This window comes from Acanthochromis polyacanthus, chromosome 22, assembly GCF_021347895.1.
Source record: "Acanthochromis polyacanthus isolate Apoly-LR-REF ecotype Palm Island chromosome 22, KAUST_Apoly_ChrSc, whole genome shotgun sequence".
Lineage (NCBI taxonomy): Eukaryota > Metazoa > Chordata > Actinopteri > Pomacentridae > Acanthochromis > Acanthochromis polyacanthus.
In genome coordinates this window covers 10644498-10662691 of record NC_067134.1, presented here as the reverse complement: position 1 = coordinate 10662691, position 18194 = coordinate 10644498, and the positions used below count along the sequence as shown (strand labels likewise).

The 18194-nt window shown below is 41.5% G+C and overlaps 1 protein-coding gene across 1 annotated transcript in view; it reads right to left on the bottom strand.

Moving 5' to 3' along the window:
* Positions 1 to 18194, bottom strand: part of ahr1b (aryl hydrocarbon receptor 1b) — a 60219-nt gene that overhangs the window by 21987 nt on the left and 20038 nt on the right. The window contains exons 4-8 of the mRNA XM_051942291.1: positions 12298 to 12387; positions 9121 to 9244; positions 5717 to 5853; positions 246 to 451; positions 27 to 136 (exon numbers count right to left, since the gene is read on the bottom strand). Coding sequence (XP_051798251.1) covers positions 27 to 136; positions 246 to 451; positions 5717 to 5853; positions 9121 to 9244; positions 12298 to 12387 — 667 coding nt within the window. The remainder of the gene's footprint in view (positions 1 to 26; positions 137 to 245; positions 452 to 5716; positions 5854 to 9120; positions 9245 to 12297; positions 12388 to 18194) is intronic.

Here is an 18194-nt window from a genome sequence, read left to right as displayed (position 1 = left end):
ACAACATGGGAGCAGATGTGACTTACTTCGGACGTGGTTTTCGGCGCAGTACAGCATGTCGGCAGCGTGGATGAACTGGTATCCTGAACCTCGAACTCTCAGCTCCGCCTCGGTGTAGCCCAGAACGATTTTACCTCTGAAAAAAAAAAGAATTATGAACTTAACCACACACAAACTTTGCTTCATAGTTAGGAAAGGTTTGAGTGTAACTGCAGAGCGTCCTTTCAGGTTTTGGCATTTCGTACTTTGCATCACAAGCCATCGGGGTGAAGTCGAGCTTGTGTTTGGTCCTGAAGATCATGTTTCTCGTCCTGATTTCCAGGATGGCTGGAGGCTGCAGGGGTGTAGCGATGGCAAACAGGGCGAGCTGAGGCGGGCTGCTGCCCTCGCTGTCACACTGCTGGCGGCTCTGACCGTGGAGGAACTTCAGCCTGCCCTGGATGTTCAGCGCCTGCAGGATGAAATGAAATCATTATGTTGCTGAATTAGAGGTGTTAACATCATTATTGTGAAAGCAGTGAGACAAATGAGAGGGCACTGAGTCATCTTTTAAGCAGTCCTGTTGAGCTGCTTCTGATTTTCCTCCTCTCCCTCTGAGACGGCTGCACTGAGCTTCCACAGCGGACACGTAAGTGCTGGTCCTTCGCTCCCTGTCAGGCACCATCAGTCTTATTTATCCTGCTGGGTAATGTAGAGCGCTAAACCACTTCAGAATGCACTGTAAACACACTGGACGCACCGGTGTCGCTGACTGGAGTCCCTCTGCTCACATGGCTCTCTGTTCACTATTTAAGTAAGCAGCTCTGAGACATGGAGCTCCAACGGGTTTTCTGAAGTCAGAGATAATAGAACGGATTATCGTTGTCATTCTCTCCATCAGCAGGAAGTGTGGCCTTCACATGAGTCACACGTGTAGAAAAGGTAATGTAGAAACCAACTAAAACATGATATTCTCCAGTTCTTTCTTGCATTAATGGATGTCCCATGAAGGTAATTAGACATCACAAACTGTCAGCAGCTGTGAGTTAAAATTACCTCTGGTTCGCTTTGAATTTCTGTAAAAACAAGATGTTTTCGTGGTCACATCGTCTTTCCTCTCAGCTTTTACCAAACTCTAGCATTTAAGTAAGAATGCATAGTTAACACCTCATTTTATTGAACAATGAGGCGCCATGGCCTTTTCTCTACCACACACTTTTATTAGACCTTTTAACTGATGAGTTTCTCATGAGCAATAAACACCAATCAGGAGAGCAGCCCAGCAAACAGCCCAAACCCCAAATGTAGCCAACATTACTCTAAACATTTCCTACTTCACAGGGTTCTCACCAGGATTTTTTTACAGCGTAACGGCAGGTCCTCCCGCACGCGCAATAGCCTTCATTAAATCTCGCGAGCGGCCGGCCCAGATGTCAGCCAATGAGTGTCACGCAGATGCTCCAAATGCTCATGATTTAGTCACTATTCACCATACATGGCATCACGGAAACAACCGAGACATGCTAATTGTAACCCCGAGATTGGAAGCGACTCTTAATTTTAGACGGGAACGGGTCAATCGACAGGAAAGTACGGCTGAGGTGGGGAGACATAAATTAACCAAGATAGGCACCCAGTCGATAAAAACAAACGCACATGGCGTTATCTGTCAAAATAACAGTGTAGCGGCCCTAATCACAGTGTAATCTTTTAAACTGACAGCGTAACGGCCCATTACAGTGTAACGGCCCGTTACGCTGAAATGCGCTGGCGAGAACCCTGCTTCACCCCTTCTGCTCAGAGAAATGGAAAAGAATTAGTTTCTAAATCAACAACAGCTTAAAGAAGTGGTGCTTTTAGACGACTTTCCACCGCAAACAGTCATAAGATGGCCAGAATGTTTACAGGAACTAAACAATAATCCGAGCTTTCAGGCTCTCAGTTTCTGTTGCGGTGCAGATACGACACCTTTGACCACAAAGCTAACCCCAAGTGCACCAAAACAAAAACTAATCGGAGTTCTATGAGCATGTCGGAAACCCAACAATGAAGGTTCCTCTTTTTTAATTTTAGGTTGTTGATTGCGATGTTTGAAAAGAGAAGACTGCTAGTTGACACTGAGAGGTCATAAAAAATGCTGCTCATGAGTTTGACCAGTCATCACAGAGATCTGCACAGCAATGTCTCAGCAGGAAATACAATTTTCTCCTCTGAAAACAGCACTGAAAGAGGTTCTAAAGGAGTGGTTCTCGCACTTGGAGCAGGTTCAGGCCACTTTAAAAGTTTTTGTTTTAAAAGTCAAAAACACCTTCTTACCAAGTGAAAACCCAAAGCTCCATGTGGACAAACCGTCACACACTGAAGACATTTCAGCTCCAAATAGATTAACTTTGGAGCTTTTTTTCTTTGAGGCAACATCTGGCAGCACGGTAATAACATTAGCTTTAACATTCACGTGTTTTGTTTTCGGGCTGCACAGTGGCTTGTTGGCGGTTAGAACTGTTGCCCTGCAGCTAGAAGATCCCTGCTTCACGTCCCAGTCTTCCTGGGATCTTTCTGCATGGAGTTTGCATGTTCTCCCTGTGCATGTGTGGGTTTTCTCCAGGTTCTCTGGCTTCCTCCCACAGTCCAAAAACATGCTGAGGTTAATTGATAACTCCAAATTGCCCGTAGGTGTGAATGTGAGAGTGATTGTTTGTCCCTATTTGTAGCCCTGTGATAGGCTGGTAACCTGTCCAGGGTGTCCCCTACCTTCACCCTAAGTCAGCTGAGATAGGTGTATGGATGGCTGGATTCATCTTCATTCTTTGTGCTTAAACAACATTCTTTTGTCAGTATACCTCGGTATTGACAGGTAATACTGGACTTTCTAACGAAAGCAAGCTCCTATTTCAATGAATGATGAGAGCCACAGTTGCAATTTTATTGGTCACCTAGACATAAAAACTACATGTGAAGAATCACCAGAACAAAATGTTTGGTGATTTTGGCCAAAAAAGAGCTTTAAACTATATTTTGGTTGATTGAAACTGTGTTTTTTCATGCAGGTTACACTTCTACTACGCATACACTACCACTCATAAGTTTGGAGTCACTTAGAAATGTCTTTAATTTTTAAAGAAAAGCAGTTATTTCAATGAAGATCACATTAACTGAATCAGAAATCCAGTGTAGACATTGTTATTGTGGTAAATGACTATTCTAGCTGGAAATGACTGATTTTTAATGGAATATCTCCATAGGGGTACAGAGGAACATTTCCAGCAACCATCACTCCTGTGTTCCTGTGTTCAGCATTCCTGTCTTGCATCGTTTGCAGTAACAGCTTTTTACCCTCATAAATTTTTATATTCCTCATTGTCCTCCATTAAAATAACCTGTTGGCTGAAGCAGCTGCACACGATTTGTTCATTTTGTGCAGAAGAAGAGCCACATGATGGCTCTTAAACACCTCCTTTTTGTGTGAATGCGCAAAGAATTTGAAGCAGAAAGTCTGAGTGCACAAAGAAAGTTGAAAACCACCTTTGTGATACCTCTTAACTCTGAGGTTTTAGTTTTTGTGGCGCCCTCAGGTTGCTCTAATCTAACCAGATATTCATTGGTCAGACAATCCATGGTGTTACTTTCATGAGCACAAAAGCGCTAAATCAACTGGATTAATCCACTGTTTTCTCTGGTTCGCTGTAGCCCTAGTTGTGCTTCTGAAGCTTGGTTAAGATACACTACCATTCAAAAATTACTGAGAAAAAGGTCCTTATTTTGGAAAGAAAAGCCTTTTTTTTAAAAAAAAAGAAGAGCATATTAAATACATAATAAATCCAGTGCAGACATAGTTAATGTGGTAAATGACTATTCTAGCTGGAAACAGCTGATTTTTAATAGAATATCTCCATAGGGGTACAGAGGAACATTTCCAGCAACCATCACTCCTGTGTTCTAATGCTACATTGTGTTAGCTAATGGTGTTGAAAGGCTAATTGATGATTAGAAAACACTTGTGCAGTTATGTTAGCACATGAATAAAAGTGTCACTTTTTATGGAAAACATGGAATTATCTGAGGGACCCCAAACTTTTCAACAGTAGTGTAGATGCGAAGAATCGCCAGAAAAAAATGTTTGGTAACTTTGGCCAAAAATCTAATTTAAAAACCATCTTAAACTATATTTTGGTTGGTTTAAAATGTGGGTTACACTTCTTCCACACATACACACAGTTTCCCAACACTGTACTGCCATCAGTGAGACATGATTGGTCAGATGCTTCCTGATTTGACGGAGGGATGGGACGCGTTTTATACAACTGCCATCTTTGGCATGAGAGAATTCTTCCATAGATTTCTATTCAGGATTCTATATTTGAAGAGTCTCTCCTTTATATTGCCTCTGATACGGGCATAACCTGAGGGGACCAACACAGAGAAGCTTTCCTTCCAAACACTGAGTGAACTTTCAAGTTTCGGATCACCGACCAGCGGCGGCCCTCAGGGAGGTTTTAAAGCCCCACAAAAACCTGAAAACACTTTCTCCCGTCTGCTGTCCTTCTCTCACCCTGTGGCATCTCGTGTGAAGACCCCCCTCCTCCTCTGTTAGCTCTGGTTAATTGACCTTAGTGGGTTTAAGAGCCTGCGGCCGTGATGTCAGGAATCTAGCCCTGAATAGCAGGAGGGATTACTAAAAACAAAGCCATAGCGACCGGCAGACAGAAGCCCAAACCTGGCTTACTGCTCACGCAAACGCACTGGGAGGGAGGATGGAGGGACGAGGGTTCAGACCCCTCAGAGCGCTGCCGGAGTGTCCCCGAGCAAGACAACGAACCCCTCAGCTTCAATCCTACAATTTCATTCAGCAGACGCTTTTATCCGAAGCACCGTACATCTGAGAATCAACGCAACACAAAGCTTCAGGCCTTCACGTGTCGCCTTCAAGTCGGGCATAAAAATAAGAAAGACTCTCATGGTATCAGCTGTTTTAAAATGCAATAATATCACTGAGTGTGTTTGGAGTCAATGCCAGGGGAATGACATGCAGTAGAATGGGAACTGAACCAGGAACTCACTGCTAACGTTCGTGGGGTTTGAGTCTGAACCACGAGACTGTTGAGACTCAGAAAAATCTGTAGAATTCTGTGACGGTTTATTATTATCTTAAATACACTGAAAATCGATTTCCTCAGTGTTGACATCCCTGGTGAATGCTCTGTTTTCTGCTGTTGAAGTCGGCAATCAAAATCTGATTTTATAACCTTGATGCTGCTTCTTCAGTCTACTTCTGACCATGATCATCCGATGTGATCAGACATACTGAAGCTTTTACACTACGTTTGCCCGGTTGTTCCGGTATTTTCCACTCCACCGCAGCATGTTTGTCAGCGTCGACTGCAAGTTGTTTTAGCTCCAGACACGCTAGCGCTACTCCAGCTAACAACCCTGACTAAGCAAGTTGTCCCTGTGCTGTCGTCTCCTCTGGGTGGTGGGAGGATTAAGGCACTTTTCCCCACGACCCCGAGGTTCTCTTAAGGCGGATTACGGGGGTAAATGGTGGCTTCTGATCGCTGAGGAACTGAGGTGGCACGCCATACTGCCAGCAGCACAAACTGCTGGAACAATAACATGGACTCATTTTGTCCTTTAATTTGACAGAAAAGGCACTTCTCAACCGCTAAATAAGCGTAATTAAAGCTTTACTTTTCTCTTGGTTTATAAAAACGAACTGTGAGGAAAGAAATTTTCGTCTCACCAGGAAGCCGGAGGAGTTGTCCAACAAACAGCGGAAGCGGCAGACGAAGCCTCTCTCCAGGAAGGACGAGTTTTCAGGTGGAAGCTGGTCGGGGTTGTAGCTCACCAGGCCAGAGGAGGTGGACAGAGACTCGCCATCTGAGGACATCAAACTTCATTTTACTACGATTTCTACAATGATGCATTTCTAAAAAAAAACAACCTTTCACACCACAAGTCCTAGATCTGCTTCTTTGTTGCATGCTTTCATATCTGCTTTGCTTAATGTGTACAGAGTCCCTGACTTATGACAGAGTTCCATTCCTATCGGTATTCCGACGAAAACGTAAACAAAGCCGTTATGTGCATCACAATATCGATCAGTTCTTCAGAGAAGTCATGAACACCAATGATTTTCATGCATGTATGAGTCATTTTACAAGAAGATAACAGAAAATTGTAACGGACTGATATCGTCGTGGACGTTGAGGTTTCAATGTTTGTTGTTCAGCTCCAGATTTACCTGATGTCAGTGAACGTACCATGTTTAGTTAGCTCACCTCTGATTGGCTCAGAGGTCAAAAAGAATGAACCCATTTCATTAGTCGAGATTTTAATAAGGAAAATCAATATCTCCAATAACTCCAGCCAAGTCACAAGTATTTCACTCATAATCAACTTTTATTTGATGCTTAAGGTCATCAAATAGCAATGAATAACAAGAGCGATCAACTTGGTGAATCGGGATACGGTGATACACGTCTGGGAGGAATTCTCTTATCGCATTGATGTTGCCTGTACTGATGCCCACATTCAACACTTGTAAGACAGGAAATAAAAGCTGACTGTGAGCAGAATATTTGTGACTTGGCTGGAGTCTTCTATTGCTTTTCTTTATTAAAATATTGCATGATGAAATTGGTTCATTCTTCTTGAATAACCCTGTATGTTGCACTGTTTTCAAGACTTGACCAATGTTGGTTGGTTGTCGTCCTGTTTTGAGCATTAAATTAAATCTAATTTCACTTCTTTGAAGCGCTGCCATGAGAAGAGTCTGACTTATGCTTGGGAGCCATAATGAAGGGCAAAAAGATAGCGAATGCAGCACAATCCAAGATGGAGTACAACCGGTGAATGTAAGCAAAGCCGTCTTACAGCGCCGTGTGACGACGTATTCATCCGCTCCACTCGTCAACTAGTTCCACATGACCAGTTCCAACGCAATGATGAAGGGACGTCTTAAATCGAGGACCCCCTGTAGTTTATTTTCAATTGTTTTCACCCATTTGGACCCATAGCCATTTTTGAAACAACACTTTTTCCCTTTTTTTTAACAATTGCACCACTTACAAGCATTGCATAAATTCTGGTTTAACGTTTTCTGTGCTATTCACCATCTATATGCATCTTTAAATCTTTTGTGTTTTCTGGGGTTTTTTGTACTTTTTACATTTTATTCCTGTGCATGAAATGTCCTTTACAAATAAACTTGCCTTGCCCTCTTTGTTAGTGACCTCTCAGCAGCTGACCCTTACCTAATTCAAAATGACAAGTGTGCATGTGTGCGCTGTACATACAGTAAGAGCATGTGTAGGCTGGTGAAAGCATCTGTGGGTTTGTTGTAGTGGCCTATATGTCCTCTGCCGTCTTGTTTTTCCTTCTATGCATCGTGTTAAACCACAGGGACCGTCTCTCAGGAGGCCTCAGTCAAAGGTCACCTCTTATCGCCTCTCCACCACCTCGGCTCACAGAGGAACAAATGTCAGCATCCACCTCTTCGTTTGTTTCCACCGCTTGTTTTCATAAAAATAAACAATCACTTCAACCTTTAAATTCTTATTAATAAGAACATATGTAGCTGCCCCCATGAACTCCCACTGTTCTTGAAACATTTACATACATTTTCCTTACTGTTTGTTGTATTTAAGCCTGCCATGACATTTAGATCTCGTCCACATTCTTGTAGATACTTTTCTCAGTGGATATCGTCCCCCTCTATGTCCACATGACCACTTTTACAAAATATCTCACCACACATGAGAGAAATGACTACAAACGCTGTAATGAGCATGCTGGATCGGTCCACATGAACAGTATGTCAGATATCAGAGAAGAACATGCTGTCAGTTTGAATTAAATCGATTCTGAACACTGGATTATGTGGACCAGGAATATTTGTCACATAACACAAAGCAGCAACAGGTGCAGAAACTGACCCAAACTCTCCACCTTATATGTCCCCATGGGTATACACAAAGCAACATTTTTACACATCTTTAGTTTAGAAGGCGTCTAAAAAAGGACCAGAAAAGCATCTGTATTGCAAAATATCTGCATCAGTCCAGTTTAATGTACAAAATGTGGCGTTCATCCACTCCCACTGTTCCCTGTAGTAGAACTTCGCTGATGCAGGCCATTTTTGTAGCTTTATTCTGATAAAAACTGAAATAAAATGGAGGTACAGTGGAGTGAAAGCCTGTATGATTGTGTGCCAGTTTTGATGGTGATGACATTAAAACTGCAGTAAATAGAAATCTGGAAAGGGCAACAAAAAAATTAACGAAGAATACAAATTCAGGTGCACACATGCAAATCAAAAGTGCAACAGTGGAGTTAAAAGCCAACTGGCAAGGTTTCCAGTCATAAGCTAGATTTTTTAAAGCCTGAAAATGCACAACTCTAGTTTCTTCTCTAGCCATTTGAATTCCAATACACCCAAATGTTGTTGTGGATTTTCTGCCCAACAATGCCAAAAAAAATGCCCCCTTCCCCTGCTTTACTTTAACGGAAATGTGAAATTAGATTTTAGTTTGATGCAGAGTGAAGCTGTAAAAGTTCAGTTTTATGTAAAAAAAACCCCAAAACAATAAAAATCGCCATTATTTGGAGTCCAGATCCAAACATTTTCTGTTAATTATCCAACACAAAAATCTATTTTTTGTTAAATTATCGATTTTTAAACTGATGTCGAGCTGCTTGATGGATAAAAACTTTACAGTGAAGTAGGAACAAATTTAAAATAAACGTTTGAATGTTCAGATTTTTGAGAGGCTTTGTGCAGAGAAACGCTCTCAGACACATAAAATGATTCAAAATAAAGCAGGTTTTTGTGTTTTGAAGCAAGTACGTTGCCCTACTGGATCAGATTTTTTCATTTGGAAGTGATAAAGTGTTTACTACATAGCTGGCTAACTTAACCCACACACTATCTAGGTTATTCTTGAGAATTTTAAACCTAAAATGTGCCTAAAAGCAGCAGAATGTCACCATCCTGGCACAACATCTAACCAGAGCACCTGTGAGCTTCTCATTGTTCGGACCTGCCCCTGATATTTCAGCTAGCGCACATCACATAAGTTCAGTTTCATTCTCAGAGGAGTAGCATGGAGATACTGTTGAATTAGAGTTTGTCTTCAGGAAACAGACCTGGGGGATCTGTGGGGGGTCCGAGGCTGATGGGGGGGTTCAGGGCCCAGTGCAGGTTCCTCCTGAACTCCTGCTGGTCTTCAGTGTGGATCAGCTCAAACACACTCTGGTGCATCACGTCAGTCTGGCAGGAAAACACCACAAAGTTCAGAGAAACAGCCGTACTTCAACATTAAAGGCTGAAATATAAAACGCACAGTTTGCCGTTCATTGTAGACACACAGTGGATGTGAACCTTGGTGAATTCAGACATAAACTATGAAGAATTTAAAGAGCAGTAAAGTTAGAAAACAAGTAAGCCCCAGTGTTGAAGACTGCAGACTGTGGCAGTACATGAGTGACGGTGGGTGTTTTGTGAAGCTGTACAGTCAGCAGGTACTCTGAAGGGTGTGTTTGATTCCGTTTGCCTTGAAGTGGAGCCAAAAGAAATCAAGTGTCACTGAATGTTTGGTTCAAATAGTTGAACCAGAGCCAAAGACTTGCTGTGGCTCTGATATCTGTGGTCCAGACCCAGCATGACCTGGCTGTGGACCAGAGTGGAGCCACCCTCCCAGCGTGGGAGGGGTCAAACCGGGGTCACCGCAGAGGAATTTTGACAGGCAGAAGTGTTGCATGAAATGCTTTTCAAAATGAGAAAGGAGTTTTTTATTGGGCTTACTGGCCACTTTGGCTGTCAACTCTTGAAGCGGTGCCTGTGCTGAGCTACAGGTGGCTAAGCTACAAAACATTCCAGTAGAGAACAAAGTGTGGTTAGCGTAGCTTAGCACAAGACAGCTGGACAATAAACAGAGCACCATGCTAAAGTGACAGAAAGATGTGCAACATTTTCTGAAGTTTAACTACAATATGACAGTGTCAGTGGTGAAGGGACGCTAAAATTAACTCTTTTAGCAGTGCGTGTGCCTGGCTAGAGGTAAGAGTGAGATTAGCTTAGCTTAGCATAACACAGACAAGATAGGAAGACAGTTCTGTAGTGCTACAATTTCCTTTAGCAGACGCTTTTATCCAAAGTGACCTACACTATCATTCAAAAGTTTGGGGTCACCCAGGCAAACTCACACTTTCATTCATGTGCTAACATAACTGCACAAGTGTTTTCTAATCATCAATGAGCCTTTCAACACCATTAGCTAACACAATGTAGCATTAGAACACAGGAGTGATGGTTGCTGGAAATGTTCCTCTGTACCCCTATGGAGATATTCCATTAAAAATCAGCTGTTTCCAGCTAGAATAGTCATTTACCACATTAACTATGTCTGCACTGGATTTATTATGTATTTAATATGCTCTTCTTTTTTTTTAAAAAAAGGCTTTTCTTTCCAAAATAAGGACCTTTTTCTCAGTAATTTTTGAATGGTAGTGTATCTTAACCAAGCTTCAGAAGCACAACTAGGGCTACAGCGAACCAGAGAAAACAGTGGATTAATCCAGTTGATTTAGCGCTTTTGTGCTCATGAAAGTAACACCATGGATTGTCTGACCAATGAATATCTGGTTAGATTAGAGCAACCTGAGGGCGCCACAAAAACTAAAACCTCAGAGTTAAGAGGTATCACAAAGGTGGTTTTCAACTTTCTTTGTGCACTCAGACTTTCTGCTTCAAATTCTTTGCGCATTCACACAAAAAGGAGGTGTTTAAGAGCCATCATGTGGCTCTTCTTCTGCACAAAATGAACAAATCGTGTGCAGCTGCTTCAGCCAACAGGTTATTTTAATGGAGGACAATGAGGAATATAAAAATTTATGAGGGTAAAAAGCTGTTACTGCAAACGATGCAAGACAGGAATGCTGAACACAGGAACACAGGAGTGATGGTTGCTGGAAATGTTCCTCTGTACCCCTATGGAGACATTCCATTAAAAATCAGCCGTTTCCGGATAGAATAGTCATTTACCACATTAACTATGTCTAGACTGGATTTATCATTCATTTAATGTGAACTTCATTGACAAAAAATTGCTTTTCTTTCAAAATAAGGACATTTCTAAGTGGCTCCATGCTTTTGAACAGTAGTGTACATCTGTCAGAATGTAGATTCAACACAATTAACCAAACTATCTATAGCATTTTGGTTTAAAAATGTTTTCAATTTTATATTTTTTATGGATAACTTCTTACTCATCACTGTTCTGTAGCACAAACTCAGACGGCCTTCCTTATCTACTCAAGCTGCCTCACATCTTTTCAGCACACAGTCTAATAACTAACTTCAGATTTCCCATGAATGTGTGGACTAACCTTAACTACTACTTTGGTACTAACTGTCTTCAAGCTAAATTATTTTATTTTCATTACTATCTAATGTCTCTTGTGGCTGTATTAACGTCATTCGTTCTCTGCCTAAGTTAGAACATCTCATTCTCGGTGAAGAAAAGTCTGTTCCTTATTTCATGTCTCTTCTAATTCTCTCTCTTTGTTTACCTCAGTTGTGTCCTATTTCACGGGTGTCACAACAATTGTTGACACCCAGTGTTTTTTTTGTGTGTTTGTGTGTGATGTGGGTGGTGCTCCCTTCAGGTTTCCTGGCCGTCACACTGCGTGGGGTTGTTTCCAAACACTGCACAAGGGCAGCTTCGTTGCACATTGGGGTTTGTTGGGTAAACAAGAGGTGACGGGCCTCAGGTGGACGGGGAAATGAGGGGTGAGGGGTGATCCGGCAGCACAAGTGTGTCTACGTATGGAAGGCAGAAGAAGACGTGTCTACCTGAACATCCACTGTAGACGTGTAGGCTGTGTCTGTCTTTATCTGTATGTATGTATGTGAGTATCAGACAGGTTAATTTGATAATCACATTTTCTAAAGTGCGATTAGACGGGAGGCAGTGGTGCTTTGTTGTGAGGCCAATTGGATTAAAGCTCTCGCTCCATATGCGCATTTCTTCCAATCCTCTGGGCACTGAGGACGATGTGTTCGCTTGCTGCTCTCCAAGTCAGCTTTCTGGGAACTGCACTGCACATTCTTAGCTTAATATAACCAACTGGAAAAGCAGCCAGAGAGTGCAGTACTCCACCGCAGCTGCTCAGTCGTTGACCGATGAAAAGCATCAACATTCAACTGAAATTAAACTTTTTATCGAGATGAAGTGAATATCACTCGGCCCTGGAGTCTCATGGGATCAAACAAATGAAGCTACTTGTGGCCACGCTGCTTGATTCAATGAGGAGATTTCTCACCTGATGGAAGCCGAGGTAATCCTGGATGGTGTGAGAGCAGAAGAAGATGATTCCCTCCGCCGTCACCACCAGAACGAATCCATTCAGAGCCTGCAGAGAGAAAACGCGTTGTTTGTTTCATTTTCCTAATCGTGTTTGAGAAACGGTCATAAAAACCTCAAACTCAAGTTAGATATTTACTGGACAGACTGAAGATGTTGATATTCTTCCTGACAGAACGGCCAAACATCTCAGCGTGTTTGTTTTTGAAGCCAAAATGTCAGCTAACAAGAAAATGATTTCACGGTTTGGACATTCTTCTAAAGCTACGTGGAATAAATGCAGCGTGAAATCTATTTACGAGGAGAGAAACTTTGTGATTCGTTCAGGAGAAGTGATCAGGCTGCGGTGAAGAAATGTTTTAAAATAAGAAGGAGCACAAACGAGGCCAGAGCGAGGACGAGTGAGGATAAAAAACAAAGACAAATAAAAAACAGAGATGAGACTTCTCCCCCGGGCGGAGTGAGGACGTCGCAGAGGAGAAGCTGGAGCCGAGCGGACGTCACTTCAGAGAAGTCATGTGGAGAAGGAGGAGAAGGAGGTCACTACGGGATGACTAACACCTTCATCATCGCTCCTTCTCGTCTTCCTCCAGCCTCGGGGCTCGGTGAGGAGGTGATGACACCGAGTCCCGGCGCTGCAGAGTCACAACGGCACCCTGCAAGCATCCACCTACACCTCCCTGATGAGGATGACGATGATGTTTACGGCCTCCTTTGGAACGCAGCTTTCATCTGAGCGGACACGTGCGCCAACACACTCACCCTCGTTTCGCCGTATCGCTGCCGTTGGCTCAAAACGTCCACGTTTCTTTTTGCAGCCTTTTTCAAAATCCATTACACGATGTCAAAAATAACAGGACGGTTTCCCTCCGCTGCTGAATAATTCACATTTTGGAGACAGGAAGCTCTCTCTCCATTGTGTGACCGGAAAGAAACAAAACTGATTTCATAAGACCTTCCTCTACTCGGCCTCTGGTGTAAAATTAGAATCTGTACTAAAATGTGTTTCATCCTGATAGGCTAAAATTTGCTTAGTAATTCAAGAAAACAGCACAGCTCTGACCAACAGTAAATACCTAATAATTATTTTCATAATCAATCAATCAGATGACTCATTTTCACTATGAATCAATGAGTTGTTTGGTCAAAAGTGTCCGTCTTACCCTAGACACTCAGTGTACCGTCACAGAGCAGGAAGGAAATCAGAAAACATTCACATTTAGGAAGCTGGAATCAAAGAATTTAAACTTTGCTTCCTTAATAAATGAATCAAAATAATTTTACAGTTAGCATAATAGCTGACGACTAAGTGAACACTTGACCAAAAGTCGATTAATCATTGAATCATTAAAATAATCATGCATACGGACAAATGAATCCATAAACTCATTTCGGTTTGTGCTGCTGAAGATTATTTATTTAAAAAAAGTGTAATGCCCAAAAGCATGAGTGAATAACATTTGAATGTTCATAAGATTCTGGCTGTCATGCTATAAAAAGCATTCATTTTATCATTTCCCATTAAAGACATACACACGTGGACAAAATTGTTGGTACCCCTCAGTTAAAGAAGGAAAAACCCACAATTCTCACTGAAATCACTTGAAACTCACAAAAGTAACAATAAATAAAAATTTATTGAAAATTAAATAATCAAAATCAGCCATCACTTTTGAATTGTTGATTAACATAATTATTTAAAAAAACAAACTAATGAAATAGGGCTGGACAAAAATGATGGTACCCATAACTTAATATTTTGTTGCACAACCTTTTGAGGCTATCACTGCAATTAAACGATTTCTGTATTTGTCAATGAGCGTTCTGCAGCTGTCAACAGGTATTTTGGCCCACTCCTCATGAGCAAACAGCTCCAGTTGTCTCAGGTTTGATGGGTGTCTTCTCCAAATGGCATGTTTCAGCTCCTTCCACATATGTTCAATGGGATTCAGATCTGGGCTCATAGAAGGCCACTTTAGAATAGTCCAACGCTTTTCTCTCAGCCATTCTTGGGTGTTTTTGGCTGTGTGTTTTGGATCGTTGTCCTGTTGGAAGACCCATGACCTGCGACTGAGACCAAGCTTTCTGACACTAGGCAGCACATTTCTCTCCAGAATGCCTTGATAGTCTTCAGATTTCATCGTACCTTGCACACTTTCAAGACACCCTGTGCCAGATGCAGCAAAGCAGCCCCAAAACATTACTGAGCCTCCTCCATGTTTCACCGTAGGGACAGTGTTCTTTTCTTCGTATGCTTGGTTTTTGAGTCTATGAACATAGAGTTGATGTGCCTTACCAAAAAGCTCCAGTTTGGTCTCATCTGTCCAAAGGACATTCTCCCAGAAGCTTTGTGGCTTGTCAACATGCATTTTTTGCAAATTCCAGTCTGGCTTTTTTATGAGTTTTTTTCAGCAGTGGTGTCCTCCTTGGTCGTCTCCCATGAAGTCCACTTTGGCTCAAACAACGACGAATGGTGCGATCTGACACTGATGTACCTTGGCCTTGGAGTTCACCTTTAATTTCTTTGGAGGTTGCTCTGGGCTCTTTGGATACAATTCGAACGATCCGTCTCTTCAATTTGTCATCAATTTTCCTCTTGCGGCCACGTCCAGGGAGGTTGGCTACTGTCCCGTGGGTCTTGAGCTTCTGAATAATATGAGCCACTGTTGTCACAGGAACTTCAAGCTGTTTAGAGATGGTCTTATAGCCTTTACCTTTAAGATGTTTGTCTATAATTTTTTTTCGGATGTCCTGGGACAATTTTCTCCTTCGCTTTCTGTTGTCCATGTTCAGTGTGGTACACACCTTTCCACCAAACAGCAGGGTGACTACTTGTCTCCCTTTAAATAGGCAGACTGACTGATTATGAGTTTGGAAACACCTGTGATGTCAATTAAATGACACACCTGAGTTAACCATGTCACTCTGGTCAAATAGTTTTCAATCTTTTATAGAGGTACCATCATTTTTGTCCAGGCCTGTTTCATTAGTTTGTTTTTTTAAATAATTATGTTAATCAACAATTCAAAAGTAATGGCTGATTTTGATTATTTAATTTTCAATAAATTTTTATTTATTGTTACTTTTGTGAGTTTCAAGTGATTTCAGTGAGAATTGTGGGTTTTTCCTTCTTTAACTGAGGGGTACCAACAATTTTGTCCACGTGTGTAATACAGCATGTATGTTGTGTTTACAGGTAAAGTAAAATGGCAGTGACCGTCCATATTACTTTGACAGGTTATTATAATTTCTGCAGCAATTACAGTCAAATTAATTTACAAACTTGATGAAAAAATGCCAAACATTCACTAGTTGAAGCTTCTATTTATCTTGTTTTTATGTCACACTGAAGTGACGTTGTGTCCAACCGGAGAACAGGAAACGAAAACGAAACTAAAACGACACGTAGAAAAGACAGCGAACGACCGTCGATAATGGCAAGTGGTAAAAAGTTAACCTCACCTTTCAGCTGATGCAGAATGAAGCCTAGATCCTCTGTTTGCAGCTTGTTAAATCTAAATGTTACTTCATGCTAGAGCTGATTATGTAGCATCTGTTCCTCATCATCACATGAATTTATAAATATAGAAGCTTTAGTCACTGGTTTGTGCTCTGGATCCAAAACACTGCTGCAGGCTTTCATCTTATTGGCCTATATTTCTATATTTAGAGCGATGTGCTCTGCGTAATGGGTGACACTGAGCGCTTTTTTAGGTCAGAAGTCAATACATTGAAAAACAATAACGTATAAGCATCACACAGTGCAACAACAAACCAATCAGTCATGAACTAACAAACTCATGGGAGCGTATTTGGATAATTGATTTATCAATTTGAGTAATTTTTTCAAGAAAGACAAGTCTAAATGCTGTGACTGCGGCTTCTTAAATGTAAATATTTCCTGGTTTATTTCCTCCTCTATGACAGCAAATGGAATATTTTTAGGTTATTTGTCATTTTTTGGCAATTTCTTTGGACATTTTATATATGTACTAAGGATATTTGGAAACTTCCCCTTGCGTTTGGGATACGAGGGGCGTTCAATAAGTAATGCCCCTGACCCACTTCCAGTTGTCTGATCTAGCTAAAATTTTGCATGTGCAATGATTTATATCTCTACGGGTTATGTGACAAATTACAGCTGTGAACTAGTTGTGATTTCTGATTTATACATCTTTGAACTGAGTCAAGTGTGAAACTGAGCCTATCGAGTTTTGTGCTGAACATCAGCCGGATGACCGTCCACAGAGTTGCGGAGAGGCTGAAGAATGGTGAAGATCTTTCAGGTCTTCACCATTCTTGAAAGATCATTGAAAGATCTTCACCATTCTTGAGCCTCTCCGCGACTCTGTGGACGGTCATCCGGCTGATGTTCAGCTGCTTGGCTCTGTCAGACTTGTTGTGGCCAGCATGAAGGAGAGCAGATATCTCAACTCTTTTGACTTCCATCTTGATACAACTTCACCGGAGAAAAAAATTGTATTAAGGACACCTGCCTATAAGGTAGAACTTTCAGTTTATTCAATGGAATTTTTCACTCCGACATGTAAACGTCTCTAAAGATCATGAAATCATGTAACAGAACTTTTGCAAAGCCCGGTAGAGGATTATTTTTTGCAGTCTCGCTGTATTCCAGGTTTTTTAAATTGTATACGTCTAATTTTGTATTACGGATCATTCGCTATATCCCAGATATTGTGGTATATAGGTATTCTTATATATTATTTGAATTACTTTTGTGGTAAAATCAGCATTTCCTAGCCTAATAAACTGAAAATAACTAAAAAAAATCCGTTGTGTAGCAGCGTTCATCATCTGGCTTTGCCCATTTCACATCAGCGTCTGATCGCTGCACATCGTGTTGCTCTGCTCTGTTGTGTTTTTGTGAAATTTTTGCAAAAATTTTAATTTATTTGAAGCCCTATGATGTTGATCAAATGTTCTGCATCTTCTACAGCTTCTGGCACTAAACCCAAGCACCAGAGGAAGGTGCTTAAAAACGCAGAAAATTAGAAAATTAGATCGGTTTTAGAGCGTAGAAAAAGTTTAAGAGCACATGAGGTCTCTAGAAGAGTGTGGGGAAAGTTTATAAAGCCTTAAAATACATAGAAATAATAAAATAAATATAAGGTGCAGATTTACGGCTATCGCAGTGGGCTCTGGAACCTAACCCCCTACCTGAAAAGTAGTAATAATGAAGATAATCATGAGATTCCTCTCAGAATCAGTCACTTTGTACTCAGTCTTTCTCCTTCTGCTGAGTCAATTGATTTCTGTTGATGAATTAAAGATCAGGCCTGAAATTATTTAATAGAATCAAATATTCATCTACAACCAGATTAGGTTTGGATCAAAGATGTGAGGTTTGAAACCGGCGACACGCCTGAAGCTAGAGCCGCTGACCCCGCCCAGAGCTGTCCGACACACACGTGAACACATGCGTGGCAGCGTACATGCGCTGTGTATAAATATTTATCGTAGGTTCATCCGTCTGCACCAAACACATCCCCCCTCTCTGCCGCTCATGTTTGGTCAAGCTCTCTCTCCTGAGTAATGTTTGTTGTCTCTGTCGGTGTGTTCGGTGAAGACGGCAAACACAAGGACAGCAAACACCGCCAACAAACCACAGGAAGACTGTCTGTCTCACATTATCACAACAGGAGCATTTAAAGCTTCAAAGGTACAGAACAGACCTCATTAGATTTGTCTGTGATGTTTACCTGAGGAGCAGCCTACTGGTGTGTTTTTAACATTCACTGATACACTGTGAAACATCTAAGAATACTTTAAATGCTTTTACTTTATTTCCACCAACACACACGGTCGATCCAACCCCCCCGTTCCGTTCAATAATAG